We start from the raw sequence: 11,664 nt of genomic DNA on the forward strand, positions 1-11,664 counted from the left end.
GGGGGGGGGGAGGAAGTGCCGCCAGCGCGCCCGCCAGAGGAAGGGGAGGAGCGCGTGCCGATCGGGCCGGAGGGCGCGAGAAGAGGGAGGTGGAGGGGGTCCAGCGACGGCGCCTCAGGGAAGCGGGCGTCTACCTGCGAGCAGAAGTATGAGCCCTGAATGCCCAGCTTGATGCAGGTGGGACACTGGAGCTTGGCCTCGCTGCTGCAGCCGTCTGTCTCGCACACCCGCGTTTCCACGGCCGCCATGCTGCCTGCTACCGGAGCGCCTCACCGAGGAAGAGGAGGCGTGGGGGAGGGAGGAACGGCCGGGAGGAAAGGAGGGGGGTGGGAAAAAAAAGAGAAGGAGCCGGGGGAGGAACTCCTCCCTTCTCGGGCCTAGGCGCGGAGGGGGAGGAGCGCTGGTCAGCCCGGGACCTCGCTGCGCGCTCCGCCCCCGCCCCGCGCGCGCGCAGCTGGCGCCCCGCCCTCAGCCCACAGTCGCGCGCGGTCTTTGCCCCGCCCCCAACCCACGGCCTGGCCTCACTGCTTACGCACGGCCTCCGCCCCACCCCGCCTCACGTTGGTCGGCGTGCACGTGGAGACCGCGTAGCAGCCTGCCGAGGGCTCTTTGGTGCTTGCGTCGTTTCATATCTGCCAGCGCGAGCGCGCGAACTTCGGGTGTCGGGCAGTGAAGGCCAAGTGATGTGCTTGAAGACGGGCCTTAACACCACACTGGGCACCGAGAGCTCGATGCCTTGTCGTCCCTTACTACCAAGGATCCCACGGCAATGAGTGCCCTCATAGCCGCAGGCGTCTTGAAAGGACGCACGGGGTCGGTTCACCCGGCTGCTCTTTGGGAAGTAGTTCCCATTTTAAAGTTCTCTGTGTCACTGATAGTGTCTGCTGTAAGGCTCACTCACAAACAGGAAAGCTAGAGAGCTGTCAAACGAGCTTCGATTTGCATATCCCCGCCCTCCACGGAATTCTTTTCACACCCTCTCCCCATTCACAATTTACTGTGCTGGTAACAACAGGAAACACAACCGTTGTTAAGTGCTGTGGAGTCAGTTCTGACTCATAGTGACCCTATATAGGGTTTCTGCAGAGCGACTGGTGAGTTTGAACCTGTGCTTATCCTACAGCCCCACACCAGGACTCCCATTAACACAACTACCAGATAGTAAATAGAAACAATACTTTTTGTATTATCGCAGTTAAATTGTTCAAGAGGAAAATATTGGAGAATTGTTTAATGACGAAATGTCAGGATTGAAAGTTTTAGAGGTCACCTGACCTGTTGCCTAAATCTCTTTCAACTACATTCCAGATTTGCCAGTTTCTAGCCTGAATACCTCCAGTCATTGAGGATGTGACAGAAACTGATATTTATTGACCATCAATCAAGTGCTGTGACCCTTTTTATTATCTAATCCATGTTAAAAAAAAAAAAAAAACTATAGGTAATGACAAAAACTTGTACTATTTCCATAACTTTGTTTTGCTATAAAATATAAATAATATAATCAAGTAGTCATTTTATGTACATACAAGGGGACTTCAAAAAGTGTGAAAAAATGGAATTAAAAGATAATGAAATTTTCTTACAAACTTAGAAGCCTCCTCAATGTTTGATGTGTCTTTGTTACCTTCTAATGGAGTCCTGGTATGGTAAGCACTTGACATCAAGGTCGGATTGAACCTTAAGGTCGGCGGTTCAAACTCACCAAATGCTCCTTGAAAACCGTCTATAGGGTATGAGTCAGAACCAGTTGGATGGCACTTAACAACAACAATGCTTATCTCCTGGTGTGGCTCCTCAGGATAAGTGGCTGTGTGCCGTGGAGTCGATTCCGTCCCATGGCGACCCTGTACAGGGTTTCCGAGGCTGCAAATCTTTACGGGAGCAGAAAGCCTCATCTTTCTCCCATGGAACAGCTGGTAGTTTCGAACTGCTGACCTTGCGGTTCGCAGCCCAATTCGTAACCACTATGCTACTAGACTGTAAACCATAAGGTTGGTAGTTCAAACCCACCAGCTGCTCCTCAGAAACCCTGGACAGGGTTGCTATGAGTTGGAATCGACTTGACCGTATTTAACAGCAACAATGCTTATCTACCTTGCTTGCATATTTTCTGTTATTGATATCATTTTTTATTCTATATTTTCACATAACAGTATGTTGTGGGTTACTTATAAAACTCAATAAACTAAGCCTTACTTCTTTTCTATATGATAGCTCTTTATGTATTTGAGAATAACTATCAGGGTTTGTTCTTCAATATTCTTTTATATTTTTAGATCCCTTGTAAACTTTTATCCATCCAATCTAGAAGGATCCATTTGTTGACCCCTGGTGTGTTGTGTTCAGAATTCAGCTAATCAAACTGAGGATCAGGAATTTCTGAAAATTCTAGTCCAAAGACCCTAAGGGTTCTTGTCAGGTACAGACAGACTGGAAACTTGTCTGCTGTTCCTGGCCACCTGCTCTGGAGGCTGCTACTTCTTTGTGTCTTAAGGAAAGCAGTGCTGTAGGGCAGTTCACAGCACAGATGTTGGGTTAAGATAAGCCACCTTGAGTTAAAATCTCTACCTCCAGCCCCCTTCCACTAGTCATGTTTCCATGGGTAGTTTGTTTAACCTCTTGTTCCAGATCTAAAAAATACAAAATAATTAGCTTGGATAGAATTTGCAAAGTGCTTACAGCCTCAGTACCCACTGCCATCAATTCTGACTCTGCAACCCTATAGGACAGAGTAGAACTTCCCCACAGAATTTCCAGAGCTGTAAATCCTTGGGGAAACAGACTGCCACAACTTTCTCCTGAGGTTAAGTGCTGTGGAGCACTTAACCACCATGCTACCAAGCTTACTTTAAGGGATCACAAAGTGGTGTTAGTAGTACGTCCTGCCATTCACTTTTCTTTCCTTTCCTTGGTAATCTCATATGACTGGGTGAATCAGACTTCCCTAGGCCTCCTTTCCTGACTGTTCTTAAGGTAAAAACACTCAGATCCCTCTTGCTTAAGCACAGAACATGAACAAAAGAGATTTTGACAAAATTATGTCAGTCTTAGCCCATGTTTTATTCTTTTCTTCCGAGATTTTTTAACTCAAAGTCCATATCAGATATCTGGTTCTGTTTTAATTCCTGTGGATCCATCCAACCTACTTCTAGGAGAAAAGTATAGAGCTTATGTTGTGGTATTTCTGCTATAGCAGCACTAGATAATTAAGACAGCACCTGTTTCCTGGGACTTCTGCAAAGAAAGAAAATACCTTTGAGATAGTGTCTCTTCATATAGCTATGACACTTCAAATGTCAATAGACAGTTCATGTTCAAGATGGCCAAAAGAGAAACAATTATTTTCTATTTACCCAACTACTTCTGCGCACATTAAACCTGCTTTTTTACCTGAATTCCCTACCTTCTTTGGTGACATCCTTCACCCAGCATTAACTCCCCAGTCAAAAATTAGGACCCTTACTCTTCCTCATGTCCCACATTAACCTAGTCATTCAGTCCTACAGATTTTATCATCCAAATTTTTTTTTAACTTTTTATTGTGAACTGAGTGAAGGCTTACAGACAAGATCATCAGTTTTACATTCAACAGATCTTATACTTTGTTTCATCTCAATGATTGCAATCCCCTTCCATGCAACAACAGTTATCCCACTTCCTGTGGTTCCCATTTCTAGTCCACCCTCCTTCCCAGCCCTCCTCAAGTTTGTCCTTAAGCAAATATTGCCCCTTTGATCTTGAATGATAGACCATTTCCTAGTGAACATGGTCTTTTCATGTTGTTGTCCCCTCTATATACCTATCTACAGTTGTTAAGTATCACTGAGTTGTTTCCTACTCATAAGGACCCTCTATAGGGTCTCCAAGAGCAGTTGGTGAAATTGAACTACTGACCTGTAAGGTCAGTTCAAACCAACCTTACTGCTTGGCTGAAAATTGGGCCATGAGAGTGAGTCCTTTCCAGACCTGAAGGGTGATCGAGGACTGTAGTAGTCTTGAGTTCCTCCAGTCTCTGACTAGTAAGCCTGGTCTTTTTAAAAAAAAATTTTATTATTATTTTTAGTTTTGTTCCATATTTTCTCACACTCTATCCTGGACCTTCTGATGTGATCCATATCAGAGCTGTTGGTAGTGGTAGCTGGAATTAGTTCTTCTGGTCTTAGAGTCATGGTGACCCATATTAACGTGCTCCATTGCTCCATTGAACTAGTTGATTCCAAGCATCTTCAGCTTTCATCACTTTTATTTCTTCCACAGAGAGACTAACAGTTGCACGTTAGATGACCATTTATGAGTTTTTAAGATCCCAGATGCTACTCAGCAAGGAGTCCAGGTGTGGTGCTGTAAGATAAGCACTGGACTGCAAACTGAAAGGTCAGGGTACAAACCCACCAGCCACTCTTCAGAAACATTATACAGGGGTGCTATGAATTGGAACCAACTCAACAGCACTTAACAACAGCAACAACTCACCAAAATAGGATGTAGAGCATTGTCTTGTGTATTATGTTATGCCAATTGATCATGGTGTCCCCTGAGACTATGCCCAGCAGCTCATTGCGTTTGATAATATCTAAGAAATTTTCATCATTTTGTCCATTATATGCTCTACCACATTCATAGGTGTATTTGCAATAAAGGTAAATACCCATGTAAAAACATCGTGTTTCAAATCCTTATATGTTGTTGTTAAGTGCCATCAAGTCAGTTCTGACTCATAGTGACCCTGTATAGGGTTTCTGAAGAGTAGCTGGTAAGCTTGAACCACTGACCTTGCAGTTCAAAAAGCCCTTATACATTTGTGGTATATATCTCACCCTTCCTCCCATTCCTGTTCAGCCTGGTATCAGTCCATGTATCTATCCACATAACACTGTTGTTCTAGGGTTGTATATATAGCTCTATTTACCTCTACCCTCTCTAACCCCTGCATAATTCCCTGTGTCTTCACCTGTCTTCGTCACTCTTCTGCCAACATCCCCCTTCTTGTATATTGCCCTCCCCATCACCTCACTAACATGTTGTCTATCCTCTAGCCCAAGGGTGGGAAACCTTTTTTCGGCCAGGGGCCATTTGGATATTTCTAACATCACTCGTGGGCCATACAAAATTATCAACTTAAAAATTAGCCTACTAACATACACACAATTGAATACTATGCTACTTTGAAGAATAACAATGAAGCTGCAAGCCAACACATAACATGGATGAAGCTTGAGGACAATATGCTGAGTGAAATTAGTCACAAAAGGACAAATATTACATAAAAGCATTATTGTAAAAGGTTAAGAAAAGATACCCATACTAAAAGAAGAAAAAAAATTCTTTGTTGGTTACCAGGAATGAGAGGGAGGGATGGTAGAGCACAGGTTAGGGGATAGTCACTTCATAGTTCAGGGTTGAGGAGGGCAATACACAAGAAGGAGGAGGGAGGTGGAAGAACAAGGAAGATAAGAAAACACTTAGGTAGGTTTGCATTGGTTAAATGGGACAGAGGTAAATAGTGATATATACTCAATCTTGGAACAACAGGACTCTGATATAGGGATCAAGGCATAGTCTGAATGGGTGAAAGAGGGGAAATAACGTTAAGATGCTTGACTGTCTTATGGGTATTGGTTTCCTTTGCCAAATACTGTAAAATAGACACTTGAGTTGGATAGAAAGGAATATTGGGAAACATGATTACAGAAAGCTTGTAAGCCCATCTGCAGCATATAACTGATTGGAATACCTAAAAGGGGTTCTAGAACTTACCCAGTGAAATAGGCTTCTCGTGGAGACTTTGCAGTGTATAGGACCTTAAGTGGAATCCTGAGCCCCATCCAGAACCTTCTGAGGTGGGACATGCCCACTTGAAAGGACATGCAGACCAGGCCAGAGTGATAAGAGGAAGAGAAGATACTTCTTAAAAGAAAGACAAGCAGATAAAACAAAAACAAAAATGGCAAACTGTTTGGCTCTTACTAGAACAAGCAAGCTGTTTGCCTGGGAGCCATCAAGGTAAACAATCAAGTCCCTTCAGGACAAACCCCCCTCTAAGACTGAAACTCAAAGGGAACACCAAGCAGGCATGTAAGCTTGCTAGGGACCACGCTGGTCTACTTGTGAGTGGAAGTTGGGGGGAAGGCAGTAGAGACGACATGGATGGGCTGAGTTGACCATGTTCCATAGACTCTTGTTGACCTTGAGAGAGAGAAGAAGAAGGACTGGTTGATCCGAAGTTTGGAGAGATGTGGGAACTCCTGAACCCATGGACACTGACCTAGCCATGGTGGGCTAGAGCTGAGTGAAGCATCCAGCTGATTTGAAGTGGGGGGAGGTCTGCAAGAGCACCCAAACTTGCAGATAGTACCCATTTGACCTGACTTGGATGGCTTGATGATCAGAACTCGAGTAGAAGAAGATAAAGAAGTTTGACACAGGAAGCAAGTATAAAGTGTTACAATTTGATAAACTTGACCTTTATTTATGGATGTAGTAGCTCAAAATACCAACTAAGAGGGAAGGAGTCTTCACCTTAAGGATCAAACCTATCCCTTCAGTACACATGGTGGATAGGGATGGGCAACATAGACATTGGCTACCTAAATTGGGGATGAGAGGGTATGTAAAGGCACGTAGTGGCTGGCTTACAAGTTTTCAAGAGAGAGTAGGGGAAGATAGAATCCCCACTGAATAGTTCTCATCTTGTTTACATGGGTCTGGTGAAAGGAAATGGGGATAGTATTCTTTTGATTCAATAGTAATTATCATGACTAATTGCAATTGTCACAACCGTAAAAGTAGAAGTTGTGTAACAAAAAGGGGGGAGTAGTTAATCTTTCATTCCAGGAACAGAGGACCCTAGGATCATCAAGAGAGAAGAGCATGAGCAGAACATGGGATCCTAACCAGAGAAGCAGTGACACCAGAGATAGAGGCAGAGATGATGACATGGAGAGAGAGAGTAGCTGAGGACTCTAGACTCATGAAAAGAGAAAGGCTATGTGCTGGCAGGCAGGAGGCTGGATTGAAGAATGTGTCCTTTGCTTGTTTAAATGGTTATATATTCCTGTGTGTTTTTGTGTACATCCAAAAAAAAAGAAGGAATATAGGCAAATACTGTTTAACCAATATTACATGGAGGGATTGTAATCATTGCAATGAAACAAAATACGATTGGTTGAGTACAAAACCGATGTTCTCCCATGTAAATAAAATATCACTCAATTTACAATAAAAGCTTTTTTAAAAAATTGGCCTCCTATATTTGGTCATTTAGTTAACTCATCCCTAATGTGATGGCTAGAACTGCTTCTCTTTCTTGAGGCTTGTAAAGTTAGCTGGTACCGATGATGTTGCTACTCACAACTACTTTTCCAGATTTGCATCAGTCAATCTGGCATGCAGTTGACTCTTTGCAATGGTAGGTTTCGAAAAGAACTGTAGCAGCAGCAGCACAGATGAATATTTCAATGCATATCTCAGCAAAGTGGGAAATTCATCATTGTTTAGGTAGTGTTTACATATCTCAAGGAAGGTTATTGTACCTAGCTTTTAGCTCATCATTGCTTTATAGCTGAATTATTTCATGTTGTAAGTTATCAGGCACATCTGCTGGTTCCACATTGAATGATGTAGCAAAGATGTCCAGTTCCATTTGTTTACTTCTCATGTCCTGAATCTTTCTTTAAATGGCTCAATTAGTTTCGCACATTCACCAGCATATTCAAGAAGGCTTTTGTCCTTTCAGAGTGAGGAAATGTACCGTGACATTCGTTTCAAGGTATCCACAGCCTTACTTTAACTTCAAATCATTTCACATTTATTGCAGGTTGCTGAGACGCTGGTTGAGGCCCTGCAAGCTCTGAGAGGTACTTGGTAATATCCACTATAAACATTAGATCAAACATCCATTTGCTATCATTGAGTTTCCTGACTGGTTTCCCCTTCAGCTACCACACTTCACAGTGATAAATTAGATCACCATTGTTTTTGTCAGGTGCCATCGAGTCGGAACCAACTCATAGCAACCCCATGCACAGCACTCCAGTCCTGGGCCAACCTCACTACCGCTGCCACACTTGAGTCCATAAATGATGCCACTTGGCCAATCCATCTCGTTGGGGGTCTTCTTCTTCTTTTTCTCTGACCCTCCATCTTACCAAGAATGATATCCTTCTGAAGCGATTGTTCCCTCCTGACAATATGTCCAAAGTATGAGAGACGAAGTTTAGCCATCTTGGCCTCCAAGGAGCACTCTGGCTGCACTTCTTCCAAAACAGATCTATTGGTTCTTTTGGCAGTCCATGGCACTTTTAGTGTTCTCCTCCAACACCACAATTCAAAGGCATCAATTCTTCTACTATCTTTCTTATTCACTGTCCAGCTTTCGCATCCATATGAGGTTATTGAAAATACCATGGCTTGGGTCAGGTGCACTTTAGTCCTCAAGCTGACATCTTTGCTCTTCAAACATAAAACCAAACTGCCACCACTCATCTGTCTGTCGTGCTGTGGTGGCTTGAGTTGCTGTGATTCTGAGGGCTATGCCACCGGTATTTTAAATAACCAGCAGGGTCACCCATGGTGGACAGGTTTCAAATGAGCTTCCAGACAAAGACAGACTAGGAAGAAAGAGTGACGAACTACTTCCGAATCGCTAGTCACTGAAAACTCTATGAATAGCAAAGATCACCGTACTCAGAGTTAAAATCATCCAATAACTCCTTAAACTGGAGCCTGTTAGAGCCTCTACTTTTGACAAAATGTATGCATGATACTACTGTTGACATCACATTATTGAGCCGCAATGACTGTGCACAGAGATTTCCTTGGTGTATGATGCAGTGGCATATAATTAAATCACTTGGATCAAGACTGAGATGATTCAGTTCTTTCTTGACAAATGCAACTAACCCTTTTCACGAGTCAACCATGGCAGGCGCACCAACTGTATTAAGACCACTTAGCTTTTCAAATGTTAGCTCATTTTTTTGCATTGATAAAATAAGCCTCTCAAATAAGTCCTCACCTCTTGTAGTGCCATGCATGGTTTCCAGTGACAGCAGTTCCTCTTACATGTCAAATTCTGCAATTATCCCATGAACAAAAACAGCCAGTTTGGGTAGTATTTGTTATGCCTGTTGTCTGGTCACAAGCCAGAGAGAAAAACTGGAAATCTGCAGAATCCGACAATGTTTTATCAATATTTCTTGCTAAGTCTCTAATCTGGTTCTCTGAGACAAATTAACACTCTGAGACAATTTACTTTGTCTGGTGCTAACAACTCTGCAGCAGCCACCATGCACTCTTTCACAAACTCTCCCTCTACATGAGGCCTCGGCTTCTTTGCAATTAGATTGCTCACTACATAACTCATCTGAATAATATTGTCTCTGTCACAACAAGGCTTAAGTGTTAGAGGCTTCTTGTGATTCCAAATTCCACTGAAAAACATTGATTTTATACAGATGAATTTGGCCACCCAATTAATTGAGTTTAGCATGTTTTGAGTTGTAACAATGCTCCTGATTGGCTTTTTACATTACCACAATTGCACCGCCACAAACCAGGCACATAGATTTTTGCCTTTGACTTCAATTTAAAAAAAAAAAATCATTTGTCCATTTCTCTTGGAAAGATCGACACTCTGCATCAACTTTTCTATTCTTTGTAGTTGTCATTTGTAAGCTGTCACATCACTTAAGCTTTAATAACAATCCAGTGTGTATGTCAACAGCAACGCAATTATTTTGCTTTGATCACTGTTCTAATTCTGCATCTTGGATTTGAGGACTAATGTTCGTATCATCACTCTTGAAGTCTTTTCAGTGTACTGTAATTTCCTTAATCTTCATCTGAGATTCATTTTTTGTGAGAATTGTTGATTGTGAATGTGTGGATAAAGATTGTATTGGAGTTATCGTCTGTTCCCACAAAGAAATCAATAACATCATCATCAATCATTGGCGGGAAGGTCATCAATGTCATGAAGAATCATCTCATCGCATCTTGTCTCATCATCACTGAATCACTATAGTTTCACCACAGTGTGCTAACACTTTCACATCATGTACTCTTCCAGCCTGCCTGGCACTGACTGTCCTGTGAGTCACGACAATGCAGGCAGATGGGCTATGGGCAGCCAACAAGAAGCATATATGTCTGTCTGACTCATATGTGTCCTGTCTATCCTGTAATGGATGTTCCTTGCTTGTCCCTCAAAATTTACATTATTATGATTCACTTAATATAAATTTATGTTGCTATGAAAAGGTTCCTAGGTTTATTGAATTTCAAGTTCCACCCATGGTTGCCAGAGTCAGATCAAATGATTTCACAAGCCACATATCGCCCAGGGCCCAAACGTTCCCCACCCCTGCTCTACCAGTAAATTACTCTCCCTTCCCTCCCACTTCTAGTAGCTATCAAAGATTTTTTTTCAGCATGGAAACCTTTTATTGAGTTTTTATAGACATGGTCTCATACAATATTTGTCCTTTTGTGTTGACTAATTACACTCAATATAACGTCCTCCAGGTTCATCCATGTTCTGAGCTGTTTCACAGATTCATCTTTATTCTTTACCATTGCATAGTATTCCATTGTACGTTTGTACCAAAGTTTGTTTATCCATTCTTCTATTGTACATTCAGGCTGTCTCCATCTTTTTACTATTGTGAATAGTGCTGCAGTGAACTTCTGTGTGCATGTATCTACTAGTGTCATGACTCATATTTTTTGGGCTATATACAAAATAGAAGGATTTCTGGGCCATATGGCATTTCTATTTCCAGAGTTTTGATGAAATGCCTTGCCGTTTTCCACAGTGCTTAAACATTTTATAGTTCTACCAATGTAGGAGGGTCCCAGTCTTTCCACACCCTCACCAAGATTTGTTGTTTTCAGATTTGTTTTATTTTTTCCTATTTGAAAGCATTTACTGTTATATTAGCTGACCAGATTTAAAAAATTATCATGGTAGACACCTTAGTGCATCCTTCTAATAAGCCTGTTGATCTGGTCTTCCCTGTTGCCAGCATCTCTGCCACTCCACCACATGGAGAAGATAATTTGAAGGACCACAGGAAGTTATCTGCTTCTTTGAAATATGTTCCAACAGTGTAGATCTCATGAATCAGATCCTCCATGAAGATGCTGCCATATTTGCCAATAGATTGTGCAATCAGTGTGCTATCTGTCAGTGTAATTCACTTCTTACTGATATTTCCATAACCATGCTTGTAGATCAGTTCATTCACTGACTTCAGGTTTGGGTACACCCATGTAATATATGGTTCCACAATCCTCAGCATGTTAATTGAAGCTTTGTTGAGTTTAACAAAGGTGCCATTGACGATCTTGGGAAGGCTAAGAAGCTGCAACACCTTCTGAACTTTTGGGCTCACACCATTGATATCTCTGAACCTGATAACAAATGTGACTTTGGGTTCTCCAACTACATAGAAGTTGCCTGCTTTTCTTTCCATCCTAGCCATTCAAATCTCATTAAATTTCAAGGAGATCTGTGCATATGCATAGTAGAACCCTCCGAGGGTTCTGTGGGGGTGCCCAGTAGCTCAAGCACTCCTATAGTCACCAGAATGGAGGTGCACAGACAGCAAGGGACCAATGAACAGATACCAAAAGAAAAGAATGTCCACACCTTTATCTCAG

General features: G+C 42.4%; 1 protein-coding gene and 1 pseudogene across 1 annotated transcript in view; both read right to left on the reverse strand.

The window, feature by feature from the left end:
• The window catches only part of LOC102840903 (methionine aminopeptidase 1-like), a 149,437-nt gene extending 149,189 nt beyond the window's left edge, over nucleotides 1-248 (reverse strand). Inside the window, exon 1 of the mRNA XM_006872959.1 lies at nucleotides 135-248. Within this exon, the coding sequence (XP_006873021.1) occupies nucleotides 135-248 (114 nt within the window). The remainder of the gene's footprint in view (nucleotides 1-134) is intronic.
• A 10,729-nt stretch (nucleotides 249-10,977) lies between these two features.
• LOC102835136 overlaps nucleotides 10,978-11,664 on the reverse strand; it is a 2,541-nt pseudogene continuing 1,854 nt past the window's right edge.

The sequence above is a fragment of the Chrysochloris asiatica genome, unplaced genomic scaffold (assembly GCF_000296735.1).
Source record: "Chrysochloris asiatica unplaced genomic scaffold, ChrAsi1.0 scaffold00216, whole genome shotgun sequence".
Lineage (NCBI taxonomy): Eukaryota > Metazoa > Chordata > Mammalia > Afrosoricida > Chrysochloridae > Chrysochloris > Chrysochloris asiatica.